Source organism: Aotus nancymaae, unplaced genomic scaffold, assembly GCF_030222135.1.
Source record: "Aotus nancymaae isolate 86718 unplaced genomic scaffold, 86718_ANA_hifiasm-v0.15.2.pri h1tg000122l, whole genome shotgun sequence".
NCBI lineage: Eukaryota > Metazoa > Chordata > Mammalia > Primates > Aotidae > Aotus > Aotus nancymaae.
This window is the reverse complement of record NW_026988537.1, coordinates 1,435,041-1,450,757: the sequence shown is the minus strand read 5'-3', so window position 1 is coordinate 1,450,757 and position 15,717 is coordinate 1,435,041. Positions and strand designations below refer to the sequence as shown.

Below are 15,717 nucleotides of genomic sequence, written 5' to 3'. Positions count from 1 at the left end.
TTCTAACTGCTACCAATTAGAAAAGAATCCATAATCAGATAAAGTTCTTATCTTACATTTCATTGTCCAGTTTTTATTTTTCTGAACAAGACTAATCAACTGCTACAGAAAAAAACCAAAGGAGACTATGGGTGTGTGCATTCACTGAGGTACTCAAATATAACTAAGAAAAATTTCCCCACAAAAACAGGGCTTAAAAAATAAAAAGACCAAAAAACTGTTTCCCAATGCTGCACTAGCATCTTCTTTTGTCATCACATCCTCATTCAAACAACTGTAGAACCAGATTGTAAAACAGTCTGGTAGAATTGCCTAAGTCAGATCATATTCCAACCAAAATTCAATAGTGTCTAGTAGAAACTCAATAAAGTAGCCCGAAACAGCTCCACCCCCAACACGAATAATAGAAATCTACTGAACATATACATTATAGAAACCAAGCATGCAAACTTGGACATATCTTGCAAAAAAAAAAAAAAAAAAAAAAAGGAGGCGGGGCACCCTCAACTCTAACACATCAGTGAACATGTAATTCTGTTAAATACTTAGTAAAAAATATACATAGCAAGATCTGGTTTCATCACTCTTACATTAAAATTTATAGGGTACCTCTGATAGCTTATATTCCAGCTCTAGTTTGGTGGTCTAAGGGTCTAGGAATATAGATTTATCACTTAGCAGAATATTTATAAGAATGTATATGTTTTGAATAAAAATAGAATTACAATTAGGAAGGTATATTGTTTCTACATCTTTTATTTGCCTGGGACAAAACTTATTTTTAAAATACAGGAAATCCTTTTATATGAACCCTAATACCTTTTATGTAAGAAGAAAACATAGTTGGAAAGTTAAGTCTGAACTTTTTAAAGTTTGGGCACACAATAGAGACATACTTACTATCTTTCAAATATAAAGTGTACATGCTAGCTAAATGTAGTTAAGACCATTTAAGATGAACATGTGATGATTATTAATATTATACGAGGGACGAGGAAAAAAGAAAGCAAAGTTTTATAAAGATTAATTCAAGTGAACATAATAGCAGTGGAATTAGAAAATCCTTACCACCCTAGCTAAATAAAAGCAGTCAACTACTGCACTAGTGTGTATTTTCAAGCAAATACAGAGGCAAAACTCATTAGCTCTTTAAAAAATACACACATTTAATGTTGGTCTGTTTTAATTTCTAAGTAAAGCAATTCCAAAAATACAAACTGAACATCAGAGCCATGTGAACCACCATGAGAAAATAAAACAGACATTCACAATAATTACGTCTAAAGACAGTTCAGCTGGATAAATCATCTTCCAAGTATGTTAAAGAAAAAGTTTCTAAAAATACTGCTGGTGTTCAGTTAGAATTAAAGGACTTTGGGGAAAATGAAATAATATGATACAGGTGGAGTGAATAAGGTTACACGGGATTTACATTTTTCATTACCCCTAGATATAAACAAACATTCAAAAATCAACACAAACTCTGTGTGTTATTCAAAATATTGCAGCTGCAGGAAAGGCAACTTTAAATTAATAGCTAGGGGAAAATCAAGTTTTGGTGGAGGTAAACAGAAGTAACAGTTTTTAATTTGCACTTTTGTAAAGCTCATTTATACCTGGCCAACCAGGAACTAAATGCAGACAATGAAGTTCTCTGCTTCTTTTGGCTATAATGTGACAAGAAAGGATCATCTTTTGAAGATGTTTAAAGAAATAAAGCAACTTTCTTTATAAACAGTCAAATAATCAATTAATGGAATAAATAAGTACTAACCCACATTTTAACCACTCTGTAATCACTACACTTTACATATTTTTTATTTTGGCGGCAAATTCCCCCATTATTAGTCTAAAATCCACCAATCACTTTTAAAAGTAAAATGAATAGCCACCAAAATAAGAAAATCTTCTGTTCACTCTTTGGCTAAAAAGGAAAACAAATAAAACAAAACAAAAAGAAACAGAAGACAACTCTAACACTGGTGATAAAAGAAACTTTTTTTTTACATGTAAAATAAAGTTATCAATTTAAATCTTGGTACATTTTATAAAAACAAGAGGTAATGTTGTAATAAAACAGCAGTAGCCTCAGCTGGCAACATACTGTTTGTTAACCCTGTGCAATAAAATACTTTGTTCATACTACACTTATTCAAACATGACTAACAGTTACTACAGACATTTCAGGAATCTTCACGGGACTCCTATAGACTTACTGTTAAAACTGAGAGACATTTACAATCATAATGTGCCATGAAAACTTGAAAACGTTACTTCTAGTAGGAGATAATGTTCATATTATTTGAATTTGTTTTAGGTACTGAACAGCTGAGTTACAAGGACTAAAAGTGAAAAGCATTCTAAAAGCCCATGAACACTGTTGTTCACACCCTTCTTGAGAACACACTAAACTCGTCTGACACATTTCTCTTCATACATAGCAAGCAACAGCACCCAATAAAAGCCTGAGAAGAAATGCTGCTGTGTAAATACTGCAACTATTCCTGAAAAAAGAATTATGGGATATATACTCCAAAGCTGCCCATTCCCATAATTTGTATTGCATAGGTCACAGAATCACACACATATATATACACGTGTGTGTATATATATGCACATGCAAGAATATATTAAGACGACAATGAAGTCTAGTCACAGAGCAATTTACAGGCTCAATATATTTTTTACACTTTGCTTGAAAGAAAATTTCAATATTTTACAGTCTTTCAGTAGGCATTATATACACTGCACTTTATGAAATCTAAAAGGTATTGAAATAAATTTTTCCAACATTTTGGTAACAAAACAGACAACGTTTCTCCAAATACTTGTGCTATCTACATGATGTTTGCTCTGATAATCACTAATCACAAAAAACTGACTCAATGGAATAATTAGAAAAATTGTCTAACACCATGCATGGGTTTCAATCATTTTTAATATCCTATCCTAGAAACATTCTACAAATCTTAAGATTTAAAAAATTAAGTCTCTGTTCTGATTTTTAAAAGATATCTTTTTATGACAATATCCATAACATTGACAGGTACATGTTAAGGCTAGTATCATCCCCTTTTTGAATTTTTTTGACTTTTTTTTTTTTTTTAAGAAAGATAGTAAAAGCCAGACTCCTTTAGGGCTTTGAACTGTACCTACAGAAAATCAGAGTGCAGTGAACATAATGTTCAGTCCTACAGTCAGGATGCAGTTGCTCCTTCCCATTCCACAAGATACTGCACCTTTCCATCAAGTGTCACCCGACGAGCCAAAACTCGGTATTTTTCGCCACATGCTATTCTACCTGCAGCACCAAAATAACTGGTAATGGAGTTCTTTAGATGATTGAGTTGTAACTCCTGATCTGCTAAGTTATTCAGAATCTCTGTGTTGAGTTCATCAAATTGATAATCTTCTTTGCCTTCATCATCTTTCACAATTTCTGAGTTCTGAGTCTGGAGTGCTCTTCTTGGAAGACGACCTCTTCTTCTCCGCAAATGTGGTATTGCAGCAGGCCAAGATCTTCCTGTACGCGTTCTTTTTCTGGAGTCAGATAATCTATGGAACAGAGAAGGCCAGAATTGTCTACTAAGCTTTTTAAGCATCCTATGCCCACACAATACATTCTCTTTTTTGGATTACTCTATTATACCATATATCCTTGATGACATAAAAATAAGCAAACCCAAACAATAAATGCTATATAAATGGACTATCATTTGCGTTCATTACTTTAGATTTTGTCACCTACTTGGAGCTGAATTTTGTAAAGCTTTTCTTCCTTAACTACTAGTAAGCTTAGGGTAATTTTTTTACTTAGGAGGCCAAAAAGAAAAATTCTTACGAAGAGGCCCTACTCGTAAGTCAGGTATTGCCAATAATCTCATCATTAAAAAGAGCTAATTCATTTGTTCATTGCAACAAATAATTAATGAGCACAAACTATATATATGACACTGTTCCATGTGCTTAAAGAGTAGAACTAGAATAAAGGTTCTCTTATTACCAGTTCTAGGCCTAGTGAAGTAATACACCAGAATGAGCACAAACTAGAAGTCAAGAGTATCTAGCTCTAACTCTATTACTTGGCCAAATTCAAATTTCTTATTCTCTGTGTTCACTTACTGAGTGAAAGGGTTGGACCAGATAATCTCTGAGGTCCTTTTCACCACAGAAATTCAATTATTTTATGATCTTATAATAAAAGGAGAATACAGCACAACAACTAAATTCAAAGACCTACAGTCATACTGTGTAAGTTAACAACCTAGCTCTGTCATACTTGGTAAACATGCAATATTGGGCTTGTTACTTAAAATCCCCTACGTTTCAGTTTCCTCATCTGTAAAATGAGAACAACAGGACTTATACAACTCAAAACATTGTTTTCTTTTGTTTGTTTGAGGCAGTGTCTCGCTCTGTTGCCCAGGCTGGAGTGAAGTGGCACAATCATGGTTCACTGTAGCCTTGACCTCCTGACTATGTAGGACTACAGACAGTGCCCCCACATTCAGCTAATTTTTATTTCTTTTGTAGGGATGGGGTCTCACTATGTCTCATCTCCAAATCTTGCCTCAAGCAACCCTCCTGCCTTGGCCTCCCAAAGTACTGGGATTATAGGCACAAGCCACCATACCCAGCCAAAAAATTGTTTTAAGAATAAGACAATATATGTAAAAAGTTTAGCAGAGTACCTAGTAAGAGGCCGGAAAAAAGGTCAATTATTCAGAATTCATTAATAAATGGGTTATACTTTAAGCATTTAATGTAGAATTTGGCATAATTTACAACAGCAGTTTTCGAATTATGAACAAAATTTAAACAGAACAAAGTATAAAACTTGAAAATAATAGCTCTGACCCCAAATAGACTAAACTTTTCATACCTGACATGATGTGCTTTAGAAAAAAGTTGTCGGCCGGGCGCGGTGGCTCAAGCCTGTAATCCCAGCACTTTGGGAGGTCGAGGCGGGTGGATCACCAGGTCAAGAGATCGAGACCATCCTGGTCAACATGGTGAAACCCCGTCTCTACTAATACAAAAAATTAGCTGGGCATGGTGGCGCGTGCCTGTAATCCCAGCTACTCAGGAGGCTGAGGCAGGAGAATTGCCTAAACCCAGGAGGCGGAGGTTGCGGTGAGCCGAGATTGCGCCATTGCACTCCAGCCTGGGTAATGAGCGAAACTCCGTCTCAAAAAAAAAAAAAAAAAAAAGAAAAAAGTTGTCATGCCTGGGCGAAGTGGCTCACGCCTGTAATGCCAACACTTTGGGAGGCCGAGGTGGGTGGATCACTTGTGATTATGAGTTCGAGACCTGCCTGGCCAACATGGTGAAACTCTATTTCTACTAAAAATACAAAAAATTAGCTGGGCATGGTGGTGCACACCTGTATCCCAGCTACCTGGGAGGCTGAGGCATGAGAATTGCTAGAACCTGAGAGGTGGAGGTTGCAGTGAGTCGAGATCATGCCACTGCACTCCAGCCTGAGTGAGAGAGAGAGACTCTGTCTCAAAAAAAAAAAAGGAAGAAAGAAAAACGTTGTCCTTCTGAAGAGTTGGGTTAAATATCAGAGGGGAGTCTGCTATTGATAAAAATCCCAAGTTTAAAATCATTTCATGGACAAAAGGATTTAGGTGTCTGATTGTGACCTTTTTTTTTTCCAGTCAAATCTTGGCCAGCTGCAGTGGTTCACGCGTGTAATCCCAGCATTTCAGAAGGCCAATACAGGAGGATCACTTGAGGCCAGGAGTTCAAGACTAGCCTGGGCGACTTAGCAAAACCATCTCTACAAAAAATTATAGGTGTGGTGGCACAGTCTATAGTCCCAGCCACTAGAGAGGCTGATGTGGGAGGATTTTTTGAAGCCAGGATGTTGAAGCTGCAATGAGCCATGATTGTGCCACCTCACTCTAGCCTGGGCAACAGAGTGAGACTCTGTCTCTTAAAAAGAAAAAAATATATATCAAATCTTCCTAAAGCAAAGAACACTTGTGTGGTAGGCATTAAAAAGCCTAACGAGTACAGCTTCTAAACAGTAGTATACTCTTTCTCTGTGTACACAGCCCATTTCCATACAACTTGAAAAATATAATGTTTATACTCTAGAAAGCAAAAATATTCAAATGAATATTAACAACAAATGGGATGTACATATGAATTACCTCTCAAAAAGCTGTAGACACAACTTGCATCACTTTCAATTGCTAAAAAATTATTCAATCAATACTTTACAAAGAAAAGGAATCTAGAAAAAAATAGTAAAACAAAGTAAGAACATAAAATATCTACCCATAATGCCTGGAAATGCTAGGCGAGGTAGTTTCTTTTGCACTGGAAGCACCCGTGAAATCCACATCTGAGGTATTGGATGAATGTGCAGTACCCTCAGTTCTCCTTAGACAAAAGAATTTAAATGGTTTAACAACTATATTGCATAACAAATAAAATTTTAATACCCACTCGAAAAAACCTAGAAAAGAAGAAAATAACTTTCTATTTACCCTATAGAACAAGGTAAATCCAAAGTAGGATTCTCTGAAACTGATTCCTTATCCTGGAAAATAAAAATATGTACTTAAAGCATGTCTCTAAAGTAAGCTGAAAAAATACTAGTTTCTCAGTAATTTCATGCATCCTTCTTCTTGAGAACATATACCAACATATCCTCTTACCAAAAGTGGCTCAGCAGTTTTTTGAATCATTTTTCTTGTATATGGGCCAGGTGGACGACCTACAGATTTTTTCTTTCCTTTTTTTTCTATGCCATTGCTTACTTCCCTGAAATGGAAAACCATTATGCATTTAATCTCTGCATAAACAAAACAAAGACAATGATTCTATGTATGTAACTAGACATATACATATATTTTATTATTTTATATTAATGGTAATATAAAAAATAAATATAAGTTGAATCCACAAGTTAAGTGCATAGATAATATATTCTAATTTATATAAATATTTCTTGACTTTAAAGATATTTACATTACAAAAGGTTTTTTAAAAAGTCCTCTTTAATGTAATTCTAAACAATATGTACCACCTAAAGACTTAAAAACAACAACAAAAAACAGACAATTATACTGGACGGAATATTTCAAAACTCCTAAAAGCTCAATTATACAGTTTAATTTTGGGTTGTTACAACTTGGAGGATGTTTCAAGGATTTACTACTAAAAATGACTATGAATTTAGCAGTTAACCTTATGGAGTCAAGAAGTATCAGTGTTAAAATTGTAGTAGCTATCAATAAATGCTGCCTTTAGATATATATTTCGATTCTTGATATATATGTAGATTCTTGATATATATGTAGATTCTTGAATTACACTATCAGAAAGAGAATGAAGCCCAGAGTGGCAGAACGTAAAGGAGAAAGGAGTAAGAAATCCTTCATATTCTCAGAGAATCATTCAAAGGGAAAAATCAGAAAAACCTAGGAAATCATTTTTGAAACATAAAATCAAATACTAAGGAATAGGAAGGAAAAAAGTGCCATAGGCAAAGACACTGTAATTAATAGAAAAACAAGAAAAAACATATATAGAAAGAATATCTACTTCATCTATTCAACAGTAGCTACCATATAAAGATGACATTAGATAATATGGATACAAAGGTGTTCCCTGTGCTAAAGAGTTCACAATATAGTTAGAAAGTGACAAATGTGTATACAAGCAAGCTAATAAAATAGAGTGAGGGCTATGAGGAAATTGTCCAGGAGAATTCAACTAAGAGGAGAAAAAAGAACACTATAATAGGCTAGAAAGAGACAAATGGAGAAAGTAGGAAAAAAACTTATCCCAGGCCAAACACGGTCAGGGAGGCAGAAGTATGAGGAAGGAGAGAGTAGGGAAACTAAAAGGAGAAAGCAGAACTAGACGCTATAATCAAAAGTCTCAAGAATAAGATGGATGGGATATCCATTTCTTTTGTAAAATGATCAACATAGTATTTATAAAGGACTTCTGGACTAAAGAAAGTAATCGCAGAGTAAAAGGACCAACTTATACACAAGGTCCAGAGGGAACTGAGGATGCCTTTAAAGAAAACAGCTGAATCCTTATCTGGTGGCATCAGATGACCTGATAGCCACCATAGAGGGAACATCCTATCACAATCATGATAGAAATGAAAAAGCTTGTGGAATTCTTTTTTCTGATTCATAATATGGCCAACTGGCTAGCAAAGGATTTGAGTGACAAAATCTGAAAGTGATAGGAATAAAAAGCATTCTTTCCTTTAGGAAAGAAAACTTAAATAGTAGCTACTTTCTTATAAACTGCATTGTCAAGGCTTTGTAATTACATTCTCCTTATCTCCCAGATGACTATTCAATACCTTTAATTTACCCTTAAATTCCCCTCTCTGTACAGTCCTCTCATCTATCTCTGCCTTATATTTCATGGAGAAAATAGAGGCTACCAAGCAAGAACTTCCAACTGCCCAATCTATAATAGAACTACCATCTGTACCCATCTTCTCTTTCACCCCATTTCAACAGAAGGATGTTTCTCCTTTTAGAAAAGGACAGTTCCACCTTTAGGCTCTACATCCCTTCTCTTGGCTTCTACTCTCCTACACCAATTTCCTCTTCTCCACTGTACTGTTACTACTAACACACAAAAACAGGTTTCAACTATCTCCCAACTATTTTTAAAAACCATCATTTCACTAGTCCCATCCTCCTCTTCAGCTGCCATTCCATTTGTCTGCCTCTCTACATAGGAAAACTTCTGGGTGTTAATGACATATACCCTTTCCATTTAATCCCCTCTCATTCAAAATTCTTCAAGATAGTTTCCTATTTTCCTCCTTTCCTTTACTACTGTTATTATTTTGAATCTGCCTGTGTCCCTCATATGTAGAAACCCAGTTTTGACAGGTAAATTGGGCAATACTGGATTCAGTCATACTTCCATCCAGTCCTATCTGGTTTCTATCTGAACTACTTCAAAGAAATTCCTTTTGTCAAGGTCACTAACAAAATGTTACCTTAGGCAATAAATACTTATCTCTCATTTTAATCTACCTCTCATTAGCATTCAATACACTTTACTATACCTATCTTTCTTGAAACACTCCCTTTGTTTTAGTTGTCATGACACCAAACTGTCCTGGTTTCCTCCCATCTCATTGATCATTCTTTTTTAGTCTCCTTTGCTTATTTCACCTCTTCCCAATTTATAAATGATATCAGAACATGATCCCAGACCACCACCTCTGCTCTCTCTACTTGCTCCCTTGGTAATTTCACTCATTCTCATGGCTTTATCAATCAGTTTCCAAATTTGTATTGCCTGCCCAGACCTCTCCTAGGAGCTCCTGAATTATACATCCAATTGTCTGTATTTCACATCATTCTGTATGTATGGTGTGAGTGTGTGTGTGTGTGTGTGTGTCCCTCATAAGAATCTCAAATTCAATGAATCTGAAACAGAAGAATCCTTCATTTACCATACCAAAATCTGTTCTTCCAGACGTTGGTTAACAGACACCACCATCCACCAGTTGCTCAAGGCAGAAATCTGGGCATTATTTGATTTTTTCCTTTACTTTCAGAAATTTAATTTACTAGCAAATCCAATTAATTCTACCTCCAATAAAGATCTCAAATCTGTTTTCTCTCCATTTGAATGTTACCGCCTACCTCTGCACAAGCCCTCATATCATCTATCTCTCACCTAGACAACTGAGTCTTAATTTTCTCCTGCTTTTATTCTTACTTAAGAATTTTTTTTTTTTTGAGATGGAGTCTCGCTCTGTTGCCCAGGCTGGACTCCGCCTCCCAGGTTCAAGCGATTTTCCTGCCTCAGCCTCTGGAGTAGCTGGGACTACAATTGCACACCACAATGCCCAGCTAACTTTTGTAATTTTAGTAGATAAAGGGTTTCACCATATTGGTCAGGCTGGCCTCAAACTCCTGACCTCAGGTGATCCACCCGACTGCCTCGGCCTCCCAAAGTGCTGGGAATATAGGCATGAGCCACTGCGCCTGGCTGAGTATTTTTAAAAGATAATTAAATCCCTTAAATGCCTCCCCATTATTCTTAGAAAACAACCCAAACTCCTTTTAAGAGCTACAAGACCCTACACAGGATCAAGCCCCACCTAATCTTACCAGTACCTGATGCTATTCTCTCATCCTCATTTATACCAAATGAGTCTCCTTTGAGTTCCTAAAATATGTTTCAAACCCTTTGCACTTGTTATTTCTGCTAGATGGAGTAGTTTTTCCCTTTGTTTTTTACACTGTTGTATTATTCTCATTAAGTCTCAATTTAAATATTAACTTAAATAGGCCTTCCTTAAGCCTCATTGTTAAAGTACAGAGGTCCCATCTCTATCCATAGTAAAGTCTAAAACAATATGCTATCCTAAAAGGCACTAGCATAATCTATAATTATTTTACTTGTTTTATCACCTTTGCTCCCCAATAGAATGTAAACCCCATCAGGGCAGAAGGAAAATTTGTCATTGTACTCCCTAGCACTTAGATAATAAGGCACTTGAAAACTGTGCTGAATGAATGAATGAATGAATGAATGAAAAGTGAACAAACAGGCTAGTACTCAAGCTGTTTGCTAACAAAATCAATAGAGCCTATTCCTGGAAATCCAAAGATCTGACATAACAAACAAGCATCTGGCATCAACTCTTTGTACCTTGTCTAAGCAAGATATTATAGACCAAAAAAAAAAAAAAAAAAAAAAAAAAATTCAGAGTAACTGCCACTTGTATTTTCAAATATACTAAGGAGACTAAATAACATACATTTTTAGTTACAAATAAGCTAAAGAGAAAAACTAAGCCACAGATCAACTTTTACCTTGAATCAGATATAGGTTTGGATGCCTTTCTGCCTTTAATTTTAAATTCATGAGATGTTCCTTCAGGTTCTTTCTCTGCTTTGAAAGCCACATTTGGTGGCACAGGAGGAACACGAATTCGCAACCCAAACAAATGCTTCTTCTTCTTTATTTCTTTCCCAGACATAAACCTAAATTTTTAAAAAAATTAACTAAAATTTTAAAAACTGAACACATACACACAGTAGACCCTAACTTATTACTTTATAAGGCCCTTATACTTGAAAGCCCACCCAATACTACAAAAATTCCTTTCCCCTTTCTCTCCTTGATTCTTATCTGCTCCAGAGCCAGTCTACAGTAGGATATAATGGGGAGAAAGGGATAGGACTGGAAAGGAAAAGAGCACATGTCCACTTTTCTCTTTAAACATGGCAACTAACTTTTTAAAGGAAGAAAGAACAAAGAATGGTGTATTTTTAGTCCCAATATGCTTCCCCATATTTAGTGTCGTCTGTTAGAAATATCTCAAAAGGGGTTTAGGAAAAAAAAGAATTCTATCTCAAAGTGGATTTATAAGGAGAGAAACCTTAGTCAGAAATAATAGGTGATAGCATTGGAAAAGAAAGTAGGAGATAAATCCTAGAGGCCCATCTGGAGTGCCAGATCCGGAAATGGAAATAACCCGGGGCAAAGGGTTCTGTTAGTGCACTGTGGACTTGGGTCTCTGAAAAATAAGCTCCTTAGACCTTTCTTTTAAGTCTTTATGGTCCTTATTCCCAAGCACCTCCATTTACCTCAGCTCCACTAAAACCTGCCTGGCCAAAAGAACCTCCATCAATTGTTTAGAATGTTCTATACCTTTTTTTTTTTTTTTTTGGGAGACATAGTCTCGCTCTGTCGCCCAGGCTGGAGTGCAGTGGCGCAATGCTAGGTTCACTGCAAATTCTGCCTCCCAGGTTCAAATGATTCTCCTGCTTCAGCCTCCTGAGTAGCTGGGACTACAGACGCACACCACCATGCCCAGCTACTTTCGTATTTTTAGTAGAGACAGGGTTTCACCATGTTGGCCAGGATGGTCTCAAACTCCTAACCTCAGGTGATCTGCCCACTTCGGCCTCCCAAAGTGCTGGGATTACAGGCATGGGCCATGGCGCCCAGCCAGAATGTTCTACTTTTTGGCAGTTTTAAGAAAGGGGAGCCCCCATTTCTACCATACCAGGAACAGAGGTATTTCTGGCACCATAAGTTGAAATTCAGAATTCACTGACCCATGAAATATTTTTACCAGCACAGTAACTGTTCAGGTATCTCATGACTTTTTTACAGTCTTTTTTCCTTTTTATTTTACTTCAAGGTCATATCAGGTACCTCACGACTTTTTGAGCTGCACTGAAGATCTAGTCACTAGTAATTACATTATTTAATGAGGAAATACTGTCAAATTCAAAACAGCAACTTATTGCAAACAAAAATTTTATAATATAAGTCAATACTTTACTGGAGTCAACACATATATTTATAAAATTTCTGTTGCATTAAAAAAATGTTTCTAAGAAATGTAGATATATTGTTTTAAGGGGGAATCCTAGTTATAGTGCTGAGTTAAAAAAAAAAAGTAAAAATAAGGGGGGGAGATCTGTAGATCTGTATGAGAACATATCAAATAATAGCACTTAATTATCTTAGACCACTCAGCTAGAAATATTACTTTTCTATAACAAATGGCAATAACTAATATTATAACCATAGACCTCAATCATTTTAAAAACCCATATTCCTTACAATATTCTCTCTCCAGCTAACAATATTCCCATCAGCTAACAAGATTTTATTTTACTTTCAGTAGATTACATTATAGAAGGAAGTTATTATTGAATATGCTTTTTCAATGGAACAAGCTAAATTCTCCCCAAGATACTAATATGCCTCCCACCCACCATTACCAGGAGAAGGATTACTCCTCCTTCTCCAATCCTTGAGAATCACTACTTTAATCTAACTAAAATAGAATAGGACATTAAAAAGTTTAAAATGGTATGTACTTGTTCTATACACCAGTCCCAAATTCTTAAACAATGCCATTATTCCTTATACTTACTAAATGTCTCCCTCATAGGGATACATAAAATAAATCAACTTACATGGTCTTGTAATCATTTAATGCCTCCAGAACATGCTCATATCTTTCAGATTTTGGTGTGTCTGCCAGCTGTGAAGTATCAAGAAACAATTTAACGTACTACAATTTCATCAATTAGTAATATACAGGTGCTAGATAGAGGCAATGTGATGCAGAGGAAAACTGTACTGATTGGTAGTCAGATCTAAGTTCTAATTCCAAGTCCTCACTGACTAATCATATGACCTATGGCCATTTAACCTCTCAAGGCTTATTTTCTCATCTATAAAAAGGCAAGTATAAATCCTACACTGATCACCTGTTCATTATATTAATCCAATGATATGTTTATGAAGAAACTATAAACTGTAAAACACTACAAAAATGGGATTGTATTAGTTATTAATTTTTTAAAAAATTCTGTAACCTGGGGAAATACAATATTAGATTTTAATATTTACTATAAAAGTTCCTAACAGGTATCAATAGGAAGGAGTACAAAAAGTAGTAAGAAACATGCCATTTCCCAGTATCTCTAATATTCGCATAAACCAATAATCTCTATAATTTTTTTAGAATACTATAAAATTGAGAGACTTTATTTTCATAACAATTATAGACTTTAGCCAGCTCTAAATGGCTCAGTAATTTTTCATCATAACAAACCATTTTAAAATCTAAATATTTAATTCTAGAAAAAAAGCCATTTTGTTCCAATAGGGCTTTTACTCAGAGACCTTTCTGCCTCTTCTTGACTAGGGCCCATTAGCAAAAAAATCTAAATTTTAAAAGGACCATCCTGAATTAATGCTATGAAGACCTTAAAAAAAAAAATGCTGCTTCCAAAATATCACAATTAACTTTCAAAATTACAGCCAATATGTTCTTTACCAGTTGAATCTCCCAAGCCTCAGAACTGCTTTTAAGTGAGAAAAAAAACAAATCTGCCAAATAGAATGCTGGAGCTAGAAAAAAACTTGTAAGTCATCTACTCCAACTCTATTTTACACGAGTTAACAAATGTAAAGGTTAAAACTGCTAAAATTCACCTATCTAGTTGGTGAGAGAACTAGAACCTGAAGTCAAGTGTTAAGTCCATTAATTCTCCATTCACTGAGAGCCCACTGTGTGCCAATATGCTGAGTGCTTAAAAAACATGTGAAATAGGAGTTAAGTACTCATTCCTCTATATCAAACCTTCCACTGTAATTTCTGAAGAGTCCAATGATAGAGAATTTCTATTTTAAAGGAGGAATAATAGAATCCTACTTTAAAGCTTGAATGAGACCCTAGATCCATTTCAGCCTTCCACTAACATTGCAATCTCTTTTACAGTAGAGATATTTCTTCAACCTTGGCTTAATTACTGCCACTGTCAAAAGCTGATAATAAGGTACTGACTAAAGAAGCCCATTCCATAGGTGGGCAAAACCTTCCTCCCTGGAGCTCTTCCATTCCCTCTTTTACAAGACAGCTCTTCAAATATCTGAATGCAACTATCATGTCTAACTATAGGAGTAACTTAAAATTTTTAATAGCTATATCAAATGGTTATTTCATATTAAGCTTTTAACTAACTCTGTCTTCTTCCTGGTCCCCCTTCCCCACCCCAACAGATGAACTGCTATCAAATTGAGTATCCCCTATCATACCCATGTACTGTTTGTGTTTATGGCTAAAGCAGAATTTTATAGGATCAATTAACTGCTGTTAATTGATCTTGCTTTCAGCTCAATGCTCCTGATGATCTTTTCTCTTGATTCTGTCATCCTTCTAGAATTGAAGACAAAGACAGAACCCCTATGGCCCTCCATTAGTCTCCATCAAGAATGTTTCCAAAGCACCGACTTTGGTACTGTTTTTCAATTAGTTACAAATCCATTTAGTTTTTATTTTAACCAGTTCACATTTTAATATCTTATCTGAAATCAAGTTATACTATAACATGCCCAAACCAGTGTTTGCTAACCCTATCAAAAAAAAACCACTGACAAACCAGTGTTGCTAATCATATCAAAAAAGAAACCAAGGGTATTTAACATTATTTATTCTAATAAGAGATTTTCCTTATTGCCTTTTAAATCTTCACAAACCATGTATCTGAAAAATATGCTCTACAATTTTGCTAAGTCAATAGCAAAATGACTTCCTAATTTCTAAAACTCACGTTTTTACTTTCTGACAATCACAATAAACTCTACTTTCTTTTGGTATTTACTCCTTACAATTTCTCAGAAATTTTATCCATTAAGTTCCTTCAGCACTCCATGACTACTTTGCATAGAACTGCATATTTTAACTACCATAAAAGTGCCAAAGACCACGCCCTTTCAGTGTTTTGCAAACTAAAAGTACAACCATTATAGTGTAAATCAGATAATCTACATTAGGAGAGCATCATATTCTATGCCTTCCATCTGACCTTGAGGCTTATTATATAAATTTCCAACAGAATAATTTTTTTTTTGCTCCTCCCTCTCCAGATACTAATCTCACACTAATACTTAAGAGTGTAACTCTTCCTTTCAATTACCAATATTAAGTTTCAAGCCAACTGGGCTTAAGTATGCCAAAAGCTTAGGTAATTTGTTGCTAACCTCCATACTATATGTTAATTATAACACTCAAAGCCCCAAAGTATTGTTATTCGGGTTTCTTATAATTTCCACTTATAAGTATTATTCCACCTCTATTATATATGTTCCTCTAATATCATTTCTACCACAGTATTTCTTGAGTTTCATCTCTGTTTTTCTCCCTACCTCCCTCGAAAGTGAAGCAGCACTCAA

The 15,717-nt window shown here is 35.3% G+C and overlaps 1 protein-coding gene across 5 annotated transcripts in view; it reads right to left on the bottom strand.

Annotated features, from left to right (window-relative positions):
• Positions 1–738: 738 nt before the first annotated feature.
• Positions 739–15,717, bottom strand: part of MTF2 (metal response element binding transcription factor 2) — a 61,605-nt gene continuing 46,626 nt past the window's right edge. For 4 of the 5 annotated variants that reach the window (XM_064371125.1, XM_064371126.1, XM_064371124.1 and 1 more), the window contains 6 exons: positions 12,951–13,018; positions 10,827–10,997; positions 6,669–6,774; positions 6,498–6,550; positions 6,286–6,390; positions 739–3,555 (listed from right to left, as the gene is read on the bottom strand). In XM_064371125.1, the coding sequence (XP_064227195.1) occupies positions 3,198–3,555; positions 6,286–6,390; positions 6,498–6,550; positions 6,669–6,774; positions 10,827–10,997; positions 12,951–13,018 (861 nt within the window). In that variant the 3' untranslated portion in view covers positions 739–3,197. The remainder of the gene's footprint in view (positions 3,556–6,285; positions 6,391–6,497; positions 6,551–6,668; positions 6,775–10,826; positions 10,998–12,950; positions 13,019–15,717) is intronic. The other variant, XM_064371128.1, reaches the window with a different exon arrangement.